At 39.0% G+C, this 17238-nt stretch overlaps 1 protein-coding gene across 1 annotated transcript in view; it reads right to left on the bottom strand.

Moving 5' to 3' along the window:
* Positions 1 to 3116: 3116 nt before the first annotated feature.
* Positions 3117 to 17238, bottom strand: part of brinp3a.1 (BMP/retinoic acid inducible neural specific 3a, tandem duplicate 1) — a 71169-nt gene continuing 57047 nt past the window's right edge. The window contains exons 7-8 of the mRNA XM_042481951.2: positions 12683 to 12905; positions 3117 to 5058 (exon numbers count right to left, since the gene is read on the bottom strand). Of these exons, the coding sequence (XP_042337885.1) occupies positions 3942 to 5058; positions 12683 to 12905 (1340 nt within the window). The 3' untranslated portion in view covers positions 3117 to 3941. The remainder of the gene's footprint in view (positions 5059 to 12682; positions 12906 to 17238) is intronic.

Below are 17238 nucleotides of genomic sequence, written 5' to 3' on the forward strand. Positions count from 1 at the left end.
TTTTTTTTTTTTTTGTGGTGCAGTTCAGTCTTAAACCTGAGTGGCAGTAATATGTCAACAATTTCCTTATGAAAGTATGAAAGTTTAATTTTACATTTGTGTTGTGTCACTCTGTTGTGTTGTGATTGATGACTATTTATCTTAAACTATAAACAAGAAGCTAAGACACTGTAATGCTAGTAATAAAAGTGTGTTTGGGTAGTGGGTATAAAAATGTTAAATGAAAGCTATGCAAACGTGTGTGCCCACACGTTCATGCCACCCCTGCACAAGTCAGGGTCCCACTTGGGCCACCCCGAGTACAATAAGCCTGGACATGCCACTGCTGTTGTGTTGTTTTGACTGTGTCCTATTGGAATATGAACCTTCAGCCTTTCAGAGGTCCTGAGCACCCTGTACCAGGTTTTCATTGAGAATATCTCTGTAACAGGTTCTCACCCCAACTCATCACATGGTGCCGCTTTGTTGGTGACCTTCCCCGTCTACTTATGACGTTTTAGGTATCCTTCTGCATCAGCTGTTTATGCTCCGGGAATGCCATTTTTTGAGTGTCAACAAATGCACATGGTGGGATGATGCTGTATTGTTATGTTTACACAACATGAGCGCATGGTAACCAATGCAGACCGTCACAGCAAAGTCACTGATAGTTAGGATTTGGCAAAAGAGGCTCATGGCAAGGTGTAGAAAAAACAACCTATCATCCAAACCAGAAGTAAATAATAAAAATGTCCGGCCACATCTGACGCCATCCAGCTGTGTTCCAGCTGGACACAGAAGGTGGCTTTTGGTTTTACAATCATACACCAAAAGCACAGAGTGGACATGTTTGATGAATTCGGAATGAGAGTAGGCTGGTACTGCACAGAGTATGTGAATGAGATGGGGGATTTTGGATAGAAAAGAAGTTGGAATTTTGCCTTGTCCTCTGCTCCATCCCCCTCCAATATCACCCGGGTACTGCTCACACCATGTGTTCGAAGCGTGCCCAACCCAGCTTTTTTTCCTTTCTTTTTTTTTTTGAAGCCAACAGCGAACAATTTCAATGAAGCAGCTTTGAGAGCGAGAGAGAAGGAAACAAACAGCTTCACTCTACACACATGCTCTGCTGCTGCACTCAGCTTTCCCTCAACCTTGACCAGTCTCTGCTATTGAAAAACACCCCAACAGCATTACGCTACCACCAGCATGCTTCAGCATTGTGGTGGTATTGTACAAATGATAAGCAATGCCTTGGCTTTGTGAGACATGGTGCTTGGCTTTATGAGACAAACATTTGATCAGAGTTCTTGTTTCACACAGTACGGGAGTCTTTTAGGTATTTTCATGTGTCTTTTACTGAGAAGAGACTTCTGTCTGGCCATGGTTGTCCTTTGTGAAAGTTTCTCCACACAGGATCTTTGAGGCTCAGAGCGACCTTATGTTTCATGGTCAGCTCTCATACAAAGGGCTCTTTTCTCCTGATTTCTCAGTTTGGTTTGTAGGCCAGCTCTAAGAAAAGTCCTGGCTGTTGTTATCTTCTTCTATTTAAGACTTATGGAGACTGCTGTGCTTTTGGGAAACTTGTTTCAGCAGAATATTGTTTTTGTGCCTCAACAAAATCCTGTCTGAGCTCTGCAGGCGGCTCCTTCCACCTCCTGACTTGGCTTTTGCTCTGATATGCACAGTCAGTTGTGAGACCTTACACAGACAGGTGTGTGCCTCTCATAATCAAGCCCAATCAGTTGGATTAACCACAGGCGGACTCCAATCAAGGTGCAGACACATCTCAAAGGTGATCAAGGAGAAATAGAAGGCACCGGAACTAAATTATTAAAGGAAATGATTTAATACTTTTATTTGATACTTCCTTAAATGTTTTTCTTTTAAATACATATACTGCTTTGACTTTGTCATTATGGGGCACTGAGTTTAAAAGGGCATTAAAAAAATATATATATATATTTTAGCATAAGGCTGCAGCATAACAGAATTTACTATAAAGTCGTGAGGTCTGGATAGTTTTCAAATGCACTGCGAGTATCAGTTCAGACTTTATATCAGCAGATATTTGACATTGTAAGACTCAGATTTAGATCAAGGCCAAAAAAATGGAGCTGGCCTGATTTGATCCTATAGATGTTTTGCATTGGCTAAAAATAAAGTAGATTATGAAATGACCCTTTCTTTTGGACACTGTGTTGAGTCCTGTGTTGGGTTTACCAGTAAATGTTTTCCAATACTGCGGCTGGAAAAATACACAATGCGCTACATTTTGACATTAATTAAAGTAAAGAGCATTGTTCAAAATATTCCAGTGAGCAACTGGGGAAAAAAAGGAAAAAAAAAACAAACATTTTAGATCAAATCCTGGGCCATATTTTGCATCTATTTAACAATATATGTAAAAAAAAAAACCAAATCTTTTTTTATCAAAACCCAGTCATATCTGATGTGTGCTTATTTATACCAACTAATTCCAACCCATAATATCATGGCATCCACAAAATCTGCAACTTCAAAGCTGCAAAGAGCTACAATTTATTTGTTAGGTACTTGGTACACTCTTAATATTTTATTTTGCCAATTTCAAGTAGATGTTTTTTTGAGTATATCTTTTTTTTCTTTTCTTGTGTATTTTATTATATGGGTGTATTTGTTTCCCAACTGTGAAAATCCAGAATGATTGTTATATTAACGTCATACCTACAAAAATCAGTCACCAGTATCTGGAAATGGGATGGAATTTATCTTACAACATCTTAGCTTGCAGCTAACAGTGAATAAGCCTGTGCTGTTGCAGGTTTGGCCTTGAGGAGATGGTTTTTCTGACAACAGATCCAGATAAATTTGAAACCAGCTTAGAATAACTCAGGCTTGTGTCATATCCTGTTATCCACGAAGAGGCCATGGAGATTCTTCACAGCAGACACTTGACATGCCACAGCAGGAAAGGTGCAGGTGTTAATAATAACCGAAATAAAGCGCAGCAATCAAGTTCCAGGCCTATCTGTATTCTGCATGCTCTCTCACTGTATCCCCCAAATGTAATGGACACTCTTAATCAATGGCATAGTTACACCTGCTGTGAAACCACAGTGTGTCATGAGTGTCTCCTGCATGAAAAGCACACCATCTATAGACCACACATAAAAATGTTTTATTTAGTGTATTAACAAATTGTATTATACATTTTATAGACAGTGTTTTTTTTTTTAACTTTTGTTTCACAAACAACAGCATTATAAAAATAAAAGCACATATAACATATATTGTGATCGTGGTGTCATTTTTATCAGCAAATCTGGAGTAATACAGCATCTATTTACTCATTTTGTTGTTGTTTTTTGTTCTTTTCCTACAAAAAATGTGTAGTACAGTTTAAAAAAAGGAGTGAGCTTGATGCTGAATGGAAAGCTAAAAACAATGAAGCGGCCATCATGTGCCAGGTTAAAAGGGAAGGCCATGACTGTAAAACAAGTTTGCACATAAAAAATAAATGTGATGAAAAAAAAAACCAAATGAAAACTCATGCTGGTGCTGAAATGATTATATTTGTGAGATGTTTACATTGCTTGGGTAATACTTCATCGGCAAAAGCTTTTGTTTACGTATGTGAGCGGTTTCAAATTGTGCAACCTACAAACGTCAGCACACTGGCAACATATCAGTGGTGGATTGAATTTATATTATTAACTGTCAAAGTTATTTTCATCAGGAGAGAGAGAGAGAAAAAAAAGACCTATGAGGCAAGTTTGGTGAAATCCTCCTTAATTCTACAATGTTATACAAATTTATACGAAAAGCTGACATGAGAATCTCAAATGCACTCTTGAGATCCATGACGACAATGGAAATGTCCCCCAAATGTCCCTCACTCGGCTCCAGAATTGCTCTTAACCGTCATCAGGCCTGTGTGATAACTGCTGTGCCATCTGTGCACCTGGCCGCCCGCCCACTTATTAGCTACATAATTTGGTTGTTTCGTATTCCATCGAGTTGGGCTGCTTGGCACTGAAAGTCTGCAGCGCTGCCTGGATCCTGGCAACGTCTGTGGTGGACAGTTTGAGCCGGTGCCGCAGCAGGCAGGAGAAGAGGTCCAGAGGCTGAGCTCCGGGCGGGGAGAGCCTGTTGACCCGATCCCGGATCTCCAGCAGCTGCAGCAGGGCGGAGTCCTGCGATCCCTGAGTGTATGGGTAGTCGAGCTGTAAAATCAAGTCCTGGATCGCTTCCGGGTCAAAGTGCATACTATAGCCGTACACCTGGATGCTGTTTATCTTCATGTAGCCGAGATTGCGCCCCGGTTCCAGGTACTCCAATGGTTCGTAATATATAGTTCCATTCCCGTTAGTTGATGGCCCTCTGATCCGGCTCCGTAGGTAAAAGTGGACTGTCTCAAAAAATGTTTTCCACTTGTTGCCCAAAGTCAAAGTCCAGTTGTAACAATCATAGGGAATGTCTAATTTAGTCCTCTCCCAGTCTGGGTAGTTGTTCTGGTCGATGGGCATGATCCAACTCTCCGAGTGGCTCCCCCCGAACGGATTGATATAGACAGACAGCATGGGGTCCAGAGTGCTGTTCTTGGTAAGGCAGATCTGTAGAGACATCCCCAGGAGCATGTGGACATGGTTTGACTTGTATTTATTACTTTTCAGCGTCAGCAGCATCCTCTTCCTCCATGACGGGTCGAACCAGTTATTCAGCCTGACGTCATTGCTGACGAAGATCCCGTGAATGCTGATGCGGTTGTCGCGTTTCTGCAGCAGGTAGCGCAGCTCTGAATCCTGCAGGTCCGTCTCGAAGCCAATGTAGTGGTCGGTGGAGTCGGGCACCTCGTTGCGGCACAAGCCCTGGCTCAGCATGTAGCCCTGGTTGCAGGTGGCGCAGCGGGAGCGGTTCTCGTAGGAGCAGGAGGCGCAGGAGGTGCCCTCGCCCACCGTGCAGGGGATGACGCCCTGGCAGGGGGGGTGCTCGTAGGGGCAGGAGCAGCTTCGCGTCTCCTCCAGGTAGGAACCGATGTGGTTGTTCTCACTGCAGTACATGATGGAGAGGATGTAGTGCAGCCAGTAGCTGAAGGGCCTGCAACAGAAACAGAACAGTATGTAAGCTGTTCTGTAGATACAACTGATAAAATTAACTATTTGAAACCTAAGCATATTGTATGATTTCTTTCAAAAATATTGGAAGCAGGTGGTGAGCAGTGAAAGAACCCAAAAATTTGCAAAAATAAGTTAAATGTACTAGTAAATAACCTCAAAGAAAAAAAAACATGGTAAAAGAAGAAAAAAAGTACTATTTTGTAACATAATGTAACATAAAGAATTATGACCATCATATTTTTTTTTCGCTGAGATATTTTTTTCTAGCTTTTTGAAATACATTTCTAAATCTACTGTCTTTCAACTTCTGGATCATTTCTTTCCAAGTTGCTCATAGCCTTTTTATTTACCATGTTTTTGAAAGAAATTGCACCAATTTCCATGGTGTAAAGATGAAAAACTTGGAAAAGGCATCAAAAAATAGCACAAGAATAGTGATTTCGCTCCAGGTTTTTCAAGGGTTTTTTTTTGTTTCAAGCGTTAAGCATTTCCTGAAAGAGAATCCGTCTTGCTCAGGAACACGTAAATTACAGAAATTATTTCCATGCGAGCAGGGGAAGATAATGAGACAATGGGGCCCTGGGCACAGATATGCAGAAGGTCCCACCACCTTTCCTAGACAGAAGCAACACACACAGACTCGGTGCAGGTTTTGCTTCTTTTTTTTTTGTTTTGCATCTCTATCTTTTTTGTTATGTATTTTCTTGTCCCTTGTTGTAGTTATTTTTATTTGGGCCTGGATCTGTTTCTGGTAGCTCTGTTCAGTAACCCTGTCCATGCATACTGGGAATGGCCACACAGAAGTGATCTTGGTTACAAAGATTTAAGGTGCCTCAAAATCAGCATGTCTATAAAAGACTAAATAATAAATATAGCATGTATAGTCTTTTCATTGTTCTTCAAATATGAAGTTGACCCTTTGATCTCTGCAATAGAAATGATCTGACAGTGCATGCATTGGTATTTTCACTTATTGTGATGTCATTTCTTGGAGTATCTTTAAATACTTAATATCCCTAGAATCTCTACAACCTAAACTAAAAGGTTATGCCAGTACATAAACCAGAATAATTGTTAGAAGTATTGAAAAAGTGTCATTAGAATTTTTTAGAATATAATTTAAATATAAACAATACAAAACATATTGATCCAAAACATTTCTAAATGTAGAAGCATGAACTAAATATTCCTAACACTCTTAAGTTATTTGGACTATAAACATTATTTATTTTTGACATATGCTCATTTTCTATGAGCAGAGTGCACAGGCCTTATGATAGATTCGTCATTCATTCCACTTCACATTTTTGCGTTGTTTGCAGCACACATCGAGAACAGCAATAAGATCATTATGAGCATACAACATTATGACATGGAAGACATTTGTCTGAGCTGTGTACTGCAAAAAGAATGAATGTGTTTTTTATTTGAGATCAGTATATTTACAAGATTATACAAACAACAATCTCCCAACCATGACCGGGAGAATCAAAGGGAGATTCCAACATAATGATGTCAAAATACTACGTCTCTATTTTATGTAAGTTACGGTGACATAAGTTCATGACGTGATGACGGAAGACAGAAGTCTTAACTTTGTGCTGCAAACAGAATGAATGTGGTGGCTCTGTGGCTCTTACTTAAGATTAATTTAAACAGGATCATGCAAACAACAGTCTTCAGCAGCCGCCTACAGGAGGTCCATTTTTAAAGGGTTAATTTCCCAAATAAATAGAAACTTTTTTAAAAAAATCTTGTGTTTTAGTAAAATAAAAGTCTTTTCTTATAAAAAAAAGCCCTTTTTCTCCTGTATAACATAAACATGCAGTATTGTGATGACACATCCTGCCCTCCGTGAATACATAAATCCATCACATTAAAATGTGATTTACGATGACCATCTACACCCTCCCATTATAATAAACCACACTTGAGTGTTGGCTTGTGGGTCGTAACGGCAAGCAAAGTGATGATCATGGGTTTGAGGTGTGTGTTTCAATGTTACAGGCAAAGAAAATACATTGCTGAGGTCTGATATCTCCCTTTTCAGCTTCCTGATCTAACAATGTAGGCGAGGGAGGTACGGGTGAAGGTCAACAGTCCTCCACTCTTCTGTATTGCTTTGTATTCTCCAGAAATTCATGCCCACTGAGCAAGGCCCACGTTTAAGCGATGCATTCAAATCCTGAAAAAAATCCTTCTAGAAACGATACCTTCCACATATTTAGTTTTAGTCTGGAATCAATGTTTAGCAGAATATACACTAGTGTTTTATGGAAAGTTCCACATGATGAGGGAAAAAAATGTCCTCTGTTTAACATTATAAACATCACAATCCATCTGATTTAAAACACTGGGTTCTGCTATTCTGATACACTGTTAACCGTGTTTCATTTATTCTAAGACACAAACTCTAATGGTAAATCAAAATTCATCAGACTGTTTACGGGAAAAAAAGGGGAGCAGATGGACTGCATGACAAGAATATAATGTCATAAATCAGTCTTTAAATTCTTTGTTTCACATCTGTCACATTTCTGAATCCCCTTTTGTTATCTAGCACATTGCTGTTTTACCATTGTGGTCATGTGCAACTTTGAAATTAATTTAGGGCAAACAACAATACAACTATAAGTCATTTACATAGCAAAAGCACATTTGATAAGAATTCAACACCTGTCCCAGCAGTTATTTGACTAAATATTAAGTGGAATGCATAGTGTGTGCAGCTTAAACTGCACAGATAAACAGATAAACATTTGATTAAAGTAAAACAAGTTTCTTTCCACAACTTAACAAACCCAGATTTTCGAGCAAATATATGAGGCATATTTCAGTAAGTTTCAAAGTAAAGGTTGCCCTCGGTATATTTTCTGGAGAGCCTTCTGCCATTCCTTCTACACAGGGACACAAAGCAGTATTTGGTGCTGACTTTTTCTAACCAAACGTTTGATAAGACACAATGACAAATGCTGAATGCATGTGGGCGCTCACAGCACCATCGCCAAAATAGAACAGAAAAAAAAAAAATCTGCCATAACCTTAAAGCAAAATCTAGTCTTCAACTCAGCTGATGGAGACTTTTATACTTTGAAGCTATCTAATTTTTGAAAGTGCTACATATTCAGTGCAGGATTTATACAGTATTTTTTGAGAAAGTCATCCAATTGACTGATTAACATTGTTGGATTATAACTGAAGCTCCTAAAAATCATCATGATACAATAGTCGACTAGAAATGGCAATTTTAGTGTGATCATGTCTGCTGTATGCTATTTGATTATTATGGTAAAAGTCCTTGGTAGTTTTCATCATTTTCATTTTCATCTGGGGCGAGTCCTTTATCCACAACAACCACATAGGGAGTTTAGTTCAAGCCTCTAATACAATGGTTTTCAAACTGTGGGGCAGGACCCCCTGGGGGGGATACACAGAGCTCCTGCAGGCTGATTGTGGATGACCAGGGAATAACTATGGATTAAATGAACAGAATTTGCTAACATGAGTTTGCAGATGCTGTCATGCCATATTTTCACTATACTTAACTCCTTAAGATCCTTTCTTTCTAATGTTACTTCCCCAGTTATTATTAATGATTGCTAAAAAAAAAAAAAAATTGTGGGGTGGGGTGACATGAATTTTTTCCACATTGTGAAGGCCTTAACCCTAACCCTACTTAACATACAACTTATGGTATAGTTTACACACACACACACACACACACACACACACATACACATACACAAAAACAAGAAGTCCAGGCCTAATTACACCTTCTAAATATGATGAGGAAATAGAGCCAAAACTGCGACAGATTTATTTTGGGGTTTTCTTTTGTGATGAGCACCATGTGGAGCCAAAGTCTGCAGAAACACAGGCGCTTTGAACCAGCAAGCTACTTTAATACAATATTCCAGCATCACAGCGAGTGTAGTCATTGTGTGTAGCAGAGTGTGACATGTAGGAAAAAGGGAAGAATAAAAGACATTTTCTCAAATCGTCAAATTTAAAGTCTAATGACATTTCTTTAGAAGACAGTTGATACAAGGTGTTAACAATACCGGGCTTCTCTGAGGCTCATCCGTTAGAGTCAGTTGTGCATATCTCACCTCCAGAGCGGAGGCTGTGCACAGCGAGACAGAGGAAGCTGCCCCGCCATCATAAAGCGCATTGTGTCAGCAGGACATGTAAACTGTCATGGAGACGCAGTGTGTAGCGTAGGCCAGAGAGAAGCTGGGTGTTCAGTCTGCAATCTGTTCGCTGTCTGTCAGCTCATTTCACACTGATCAATGCCACACACAAACTTTTTCCTTCTGCCACAGATTCACTTTCACGAGTGAGCAAAACTTTTCTCTCCACAGAGGATGCACTCCATTTTCTCCATTAAAAGCAATATTTATTCTCTCGGTGAACCACAAAATAAAACAACTGTTGTTTTTTAGCGGTTCTGTCGCTGATATTCTGACACCTTGTATTCGCAGCTCAAAACCGAAAAAGCATACTGTCCTTATCTTCAAAGACTGTACTAGAGAGTTGCAATAGAAACTCCAAAATGGATTTGTGGCATTAAGTTACAAAGCATATCATATTTTTATGTTTGCTTTTTTCCCATCTGACAAAGACCATGATGCTTCAGTACATGAATAATAGCTGCAGATATATATGAATATTTATTTTATAAAAAGGCAAAAACAAATCCGCTATGAACTAGGTCATTACACACGAGGCAATAGGGAGAGAAGAGGTGGAAGAGAGGAAATAATGGTATTTTTTTTAAATGTGCATTTTTTTGAAGCTTAACAAAGTCAGATGTGAAATTTACTGTCTTTTTGTGCAGATTCTTTGACATGCAAAATCATTCATTATATCTCACAACTAAAAGATTTTAAAAAAGAGAAAAAAAATGCTATACTTCAATTTAGGAAAGGGCTGAATCTTTTTTTCTTTCCTGTTTCACTTTGAACTCTGTTTATATGAAAAAAAACAGAGTCTTCCTCAGATCTTTAAAGAGCACCAGGTTAAATCATAACATGGTCCAAAATACCCAGTTTTAAAGTTTCCAAGTATTTACTTTCAACACTCATTCACTTAATCTCATTACTGCTTTATAACTGCTCTTCCTAATATTGTCCCAGAGACTGTCCAGCTGAAGTGTTAAGAAATACTGAATGTTAGATTCAGTGCAGATGGTGTTGCACATGTGGACTTATCTTATTTATGGGCTGGTTTCAATATATCCTGCAAGTCACTTCATCCTCTAATTTCATTGTCAATTATGTAGTCATGCAAACCAAACGGCAATAATTTTTGGCATTGGAAGTTTCAGTCAAATATGGGTATGTTAAATTTCTGTGTTTTATATGTTGTGGATTTATATTTACATTTGAATTTTCTATTTTATGTTGTGACAGTGCTCAATGGGGTGGTTATGTTTATGCACAGCCACTTGGTGAGGGCGAGGAAAACACATTTTCGCTCACCTGGCAAATTTTCAACAATATGTGGATATAATTTGTGGATATCAGAACTTCCTTCCATCTAACCAGTGCCTAGATAGTCAGCCAACTCCTCCATATGACTGGACTGGACTGAACTGTACTTAAAAAAACACTTGCTATTGTTGCTACAGACATGGCACCTGTCTGGCTTGAGTGTCATGCCATCCATCTTCCCATTGAAATTCAGCAGATGTTCATGTAATTTAAACTGCATCATATGTATGAAGTGTAAAATTCTAACATATCTGTGGTTTGCATGAAATGTAAAATGCCAACATTTTCCTTTGGCAACTGGACTGAGGTAAGCATGTGCTGACACCTGTGCATTTTATTTTCCTCCCACTGGCATTTCTTCTTCAAAATAAAGGTACTAGCCTTTATAATTTCATTGGGACAAATAATAACAAAGCATTATGAAAATATTTATGAAATGAATACTCAAGGAAAACAAATGATTATTTAAATATGCAGAACCATATCAAAAGCCACATGTAGTTTGTTGGGTAATAATATTTAAATAGTGAGATTTCAGCCCGACAAATAGACCAGTGATTAAATTTAGTTATGGAAATCTGGGAGATAAGTAAAACTGTTAAAACTCCTTTTACTAGATTATTTCTGCAAACAGATTATAACGCAGCCCGCTTAATGACTCTTACTGGCTCATTCAATCATACAGCCCTGGACTGGAGCTGCTGTAAATCATTAAAAGTCAGGAAAAATAGGCAGGGGGACCAACGGGAAACCAAAAGGAAACACTGTGTAAAAGATAACAGGGTGTTGCACTGCTGCATAAAGAGCCTTGTGTCACGGTGCAGAGAGAAGAGCTTTGCTAAAGTAACGTTGTAATGCATCTTTTCATTTAGATTTCTCTCCCTGTCTCTCACTGTGCCTGGCTATATTCTCACACCGTGTGTGTCCGATGAAACAGTGCTGCAGATTTTACACCTGCTTTACCCAGACATTAAATTTCAGACGCAGTATCATCTGAAGCAGGAGTCAGGCTATGATGATAAATCAGGCACAACAGCTATTTGAAATACCATTCCTCACTCCCACATTTTGCAGCTTAAAATATAATTGCATCTGAAAAATTTGTAGTTTTTAGCTATGCTGCTTTTTTTTAGTGGCTGTTAAAATCTTGGTGCGGTCTTTTAGTAAACACACATACAATTTGGCTGTTTGGTGCTTTAAAATGGGTTTTAAATCCTACATAAAACTATGCAGCAACTATAGCACTGGCTATAATGCTCCATGCTAAAAGTTTAGCATTTGCTCTAAAAGGCAATAAAATGGTAGAAAAATAAGAAGTTGTAGCGGCTCTAAAGTATGAGTACATCTTGTACATGTATGGTCTTATAAGATTTTTTGGGTGATGGTAAAATGTTGAACAGGAATTATACGCGCTTATTTAACAGGAGGTGAAGGTGGTGGGCGACGAGAGACTGTGCAGCTGCAGTGACAAATCGCATTGCAGAGGATGATTACTTAGTTTCTCACCTGAAATTGCTCCAAAGATAAACCTGGCTGCATTAGCTCTACTGGCAAAATCACATTTCTTTTTCATAAGTTGGGAGTCTTTGGACTATATGACTTTTTTTTTTTTTTTTAATTACAAGAATAGATCAAATGATCTACTGAGGAGACACAGAAAACTTTTTTGTCTATGATTTCCTCATAGTTAACCAAAAGGAAAATCTCCCAAAGTTAGCATATTCCTTTAAAACACTGCAAACTTTAATTTCACAGGAGGATGACTTTGATTTCCTGGATGTAAAGGCGACCTTGGCTGGGACTGCAGCCAAGTCATCAGGTGTAACACTATAGCTCACGTCAGGAGGACCTCGGTTGAATATCAAAGCACTAATATGTTGTGTGTATTATTAGCATAATGCCTAGTTGAGGGGATAACAAAGCGCTGTGCACAGAGTGGGCTGCAGAAAATAAATGAGCACTGCCGTTCACAGCTTGCTTGAAAGGACTTGTGATGTGGCTGCAGGCTTTGGAATTTTTTTGCTTATTTTCACACATGCACAACCACACGCATGCACACACACAAACCCACATTAACAGAAAAGTCAGCAAGAATACTTATCAGCTTCTCACCTCTCCCTCAGCATAATAATTTTGGGCTGACTTCGACACCTCTTGCTGAGGGTGAAGAGCTTGTTGACGATGCGCCGCGCTTTGCTCAGGAGCTGCTGGGTGCTGAGCTCCAGCTGTTTGTAGCGCTGGTGAACGGCCGGCTCCATCTTCCAGAAGTATTGGATGGCCGACGTGTTCAGGGCGTAAAACGTGGGAAGCCTTCGAACGAAGTTCTGAAATTCATCTGGAGGGCAGGGAGAGAGATGCAAGACGAGAGTTGAGCACTTCTACAAACACAGGCCAAACTAACTCTCTCACTTCGTTCCAGCTATGTTTGACTAATTTAGGCAGACTAAACGAGAGAAACACTTTGCAGAGGCCGCACAGGCTCTGCAGCTGCAGGGCAAACTGGAAGTGATATTGTTTGACGCATATGTTAATGGAAAAAGGCAGAGCTAAATATGAGGTTGGGATAGTTTTTTTTTATTGCATTAATGAACAGCCAACAGCTTTGTCAGGGCTAATCCTGCAGGTCTGTCTGTGAGAAAACAACATGGACAAGGAGCACAGAGGATAATTTACTATGTCAGCCCATCAGAGCTGCTGTCTGCTGCACATGCAATGCCCAGCAAACGTATTACATTTCCTAGGTATTCAATACCAATATCATCGCCATTGTAATCATGATTGGTTGTACGGAAAATTGATGTGAAGCACAACACTGATGAGAAAATGACTGCACTGTTTGTAATTAGTTACCGTTATCTTGATAATACAGCATCTGATTAGAAATCCAATTAAGTGTCAATGGCTTCCCTGGCGATTATGCAAGGTGTATTACATGTTCCTGTGAAATTAATAAGTTGATTAAACAGTTAGTAATAAAATATATTAAAGGGGTATTTGGGGGTGCTAGTCATGGCCTACATTTTAAAATGAGAGATGTTCTCCTGCGGAGGAAAGAAACCACACGGTGCAGCTTAAATATTTGCTCATTTGATTCAAGGTGCTCCGTTAAGATGTTGCAATTTTACATATTCATTTGTATTGCATTGAAATAGGGAGTCTGAAGGGGAACAGCACTTGAATTTGGAATTGCAGTATTTCCATGGCCTAGGAAAGTTCAATCAACACATGAACATGAGCAACTCTCTCAAAGCTCAAAGCAAGAAACATCCTCTATGACATCACATGTTAAAGTAGTTTTTTATTTGGAAGGGGGTCATTGCTACTAATATGTTATGACTGTCTTTGACCATAGGAATAACATGTACAAAAAAAAAAAAAAAAATGGTTATAGTTTCCCAAGTAATAGTATTTTTGCTATTGTCTACAAATCCCTTCAAATACTAAAACCACTCAAACCCAAGACCATTTGTTTCTCCTAAAGATGAACTTTTTTTGTTTTAATAGGTAATGAATATGTACTCTGAAATTAAAGATAAAAAAAAATAGACCCAGTAAAATTGCATAGCAGTTTGGGCACAATGACAGCTCATGGCACATCACATGCCCATTTTAATCTGTGTTACATAAAATCTGCTTTTATCAATCTTTTGAAATTTCTTGCACAAGGGACAAGGGCCTGTTTTTTGGCCAATATTTGAGAAATTTATTTACATTGAGGCATAGGTCAGTATCCTTACCATCTGATACCTAACACCACCTGGGATATTAAAAGCTGCACAGACAAAAACTTTAACTCTATTTTTATCACTTTTATTTGCACAACTGGAACAATGAGCAATGCCGGCTCATGGGGCATTACATGCCTATTTTATTATGTACTCAGTGAAATCTATTTTCATTCATCTTTTCGTAAGATTTCTTTCAAAAGTGATATGAATGTTTGCTTTTGGCTAATCCAGCAAATGCCTGAAAAATCAAGAAATGCATTCACATTGATGCTGCACAGATAATATCTGTCTTTCATAATCTTTCTTGATTTGCACAATTGAAATAGCATCCCCTGTGTAAAAAGTTCAGACAAGCAGAATCATAAAAATCTGACAAAACAAAGCAAACAAAAGTAAAAAGAGCTTCAAAGGAGACTATAAAAGGGGAAAAAACAATTTAAAACAAAAGAGAGAATAGATAAAAACACATAATTCCTTGTTAGCGGGATATCACCAGACATCACCACATTCAAAAACTGTGGCATTCAAAAAATATTTTACAAAGTGGCTCAACAGGATGGCAATTATTTTAAATAGGCAATGTTGTCATCCCTGTTTTCTGACCCAGGTTAAATGTATGTGTTACACTGTAAATGCACTGGGTGTTTTTCCACTACTTTAAGCTCAGGCAAAAATATTGATTAATTAGTGCAGGAAACAGTAACTGAATCTGTTCATAGTGTCGAGTTTCCAGGGAAAGGTGGAAACTGCAAGTTGCTGCTGAGCCAGACCATTATTTTATCACCAAGACAACAATAACTCATCCCTGGAAACCCACTCTCTGCCCACCATTATTATCTTGTCAGTCATTGAACCCAGGAAGGTAGCAGCCATCCCCCCTTTGTATGATTTTAAAAATGGAAGACAGGAGCACAAGCACAGACATATTCTGGGCATTATTCCCAACAAATTGGGGTTGGAGGATAATGATGTGTATCGAGAGGCTTCTTTGGTTCTTAAATTGCTAAATTATGAAGTCACAATTAGTAAATTGTCGGTCTTAGTGGCTGGGTTCATTTAAAGCAAGTTCATTTGACAAAAAAATGCAAAATATTTAAATGTATTTTGACCAAGACCTGTTGGATGCTAAGGGGAGAGTGGGATTGGTCATTACACTTTTTACTTTCAGTTGACAGAAGCCTAAAATGTCAGGTAGGAATAGAGAACCCAGAAATGAGTCTTAAAACCCAGAAATTCATCAGCATTTCAGCACCTGTGATCCCCTTGTCTCAAAGCCAAAGGTTTTTTGAATGGGTTTTTGGTTAGATACCTGAAATAAGGTCTGTGGTTAATACAAGCTTGAGAGATTTTCGTGGTATGTTCTACGTCATAAGATACATGAACTTTGAAGCTGTTATGTGTTTAAAAAGGCAATTATTATCAAGTGGCTAAATGAGACGACTTAAATTCATCATGCTGATGAACGTGTTACTCTTAAAATTAGCCTGTAGATAACCTCTGACCCCAAATCTGAAAATGTAATTACCAATATTTTTAACAGTGCCCTTTAGGGAGCAAGATCTAATGAAAGCGACTACAAACACATGTGACAAACACCCCATTCTGCCTGACTTATTGAACCCTCTGACTTAATTGTACCCTTTTTTCTCAATGGATCCAAGTCTTCTGCCCATTCTAATACATTATTATGAATACGACTCTGTTATTTGTCTCACTGGAAACTGACAATCACTAGATCACTAAACTAAATACAGATCCAACAGAATATTTAGTTTCCTAATTTTTGCATCACTTGGTGGAAGGTCGAAGCAAATCATGTCTGCAATAACCTGACTGCTGAAACTTAATTTTACAGTCCAAGTCCTGATTGTTAATCTCTCTGCTGCTGATGTTGGTTGTTCTTCCATTAGATCAAATACACAAGTAGATCCCCAGGGGGTTCCAAGGGAACTTACTTATTTGTCATTATTTAATACAGCGCTGCAAGTGCAGTTCTCAGGGCACCTTGCTGTTAAAGTTATTGCCAGCTGTGTGCTAATCAAGTTGCCCTTAGTACAGAAGCATGTAGCCAGTAATAACACACTCAGCCAGCAAGGAGCACAAAGAACAGTTTAAGGCAGGGCTGGGAATGACTGTAACAGCTAGATGCCCTCAGGGCCTGTGGATGCAGCTCACGGTTTCAAACATAATGGGAACACAGAAACAGAGCTGTGCTGGAGTGAAAATACGTGATGCACTGGCTGCAAGGGTGCAACAGCCAAAGAATGCACCAAACAGTGTAATAAAATCACCCTGAAAAAAGCCTGCATGGATGCTTTTCTCACACTCATCCCGAGTGAACACAGCAAGCACAATGGTGAGCTAATGTGTCTGTTTTTGCCATGTTGCCCAGCTGACATTACATAAGGTTAACTGATGAAATGGCCACAATTGAGCTGCAAAGAATTACATCACAGGTTACATCATAGGCTGCTAACAGATCACATCATTTGTTGTTTGTTTCTGAGGTTGTGACAGCTTCCCCTACGGTGCTGCAAAACCTTCATTTGACTGAATCACCGGTGACCTAGACACATTACTGTAAATGCTACCCTTTCATTTTCTGGACATTTAGTTCTGCACCGTGCAATTTCTGTACACAGACAGGCTCAAATAGCAGCATAACGGTAGTTGTTTGAATGCCGGTGAAGTGCGTTAGGTGTTTTGACAGTACACACTGTGAGATGACAGACTTGTCAACTGTTAGAGATTTTTTTTTTCTGCGCTGTTCCTACTGAGTCAGCTATGCCTTTAATATCTCTGGCTGTATCAGGGCGCTGAGGGAAATGTTGCCAATCAATAGGCAGGACTGCTTTATGGCAGTATTGGATTTACAGGATCTGTTCATCAATGTGATGAAGTGCCTTAATTTGTACATCATCATCATCATCATCATCATCA

This window comes from Plectropomus leopardus, chromosome 5, assembly GCF_026936395.1.
Source record: "Plectropomus leopardus strain MGB_pleo_1.0 chromosome 5, ASM2693639v1, whole genome shotgun sequence".
Taxonomy (NCBI): domain Eukaryota; kingdom Metazoa; phylum Chordata; class Actinopteri; order Perciformes; family Serranidae; genus Plectropomus; species Plectropomus leopardus.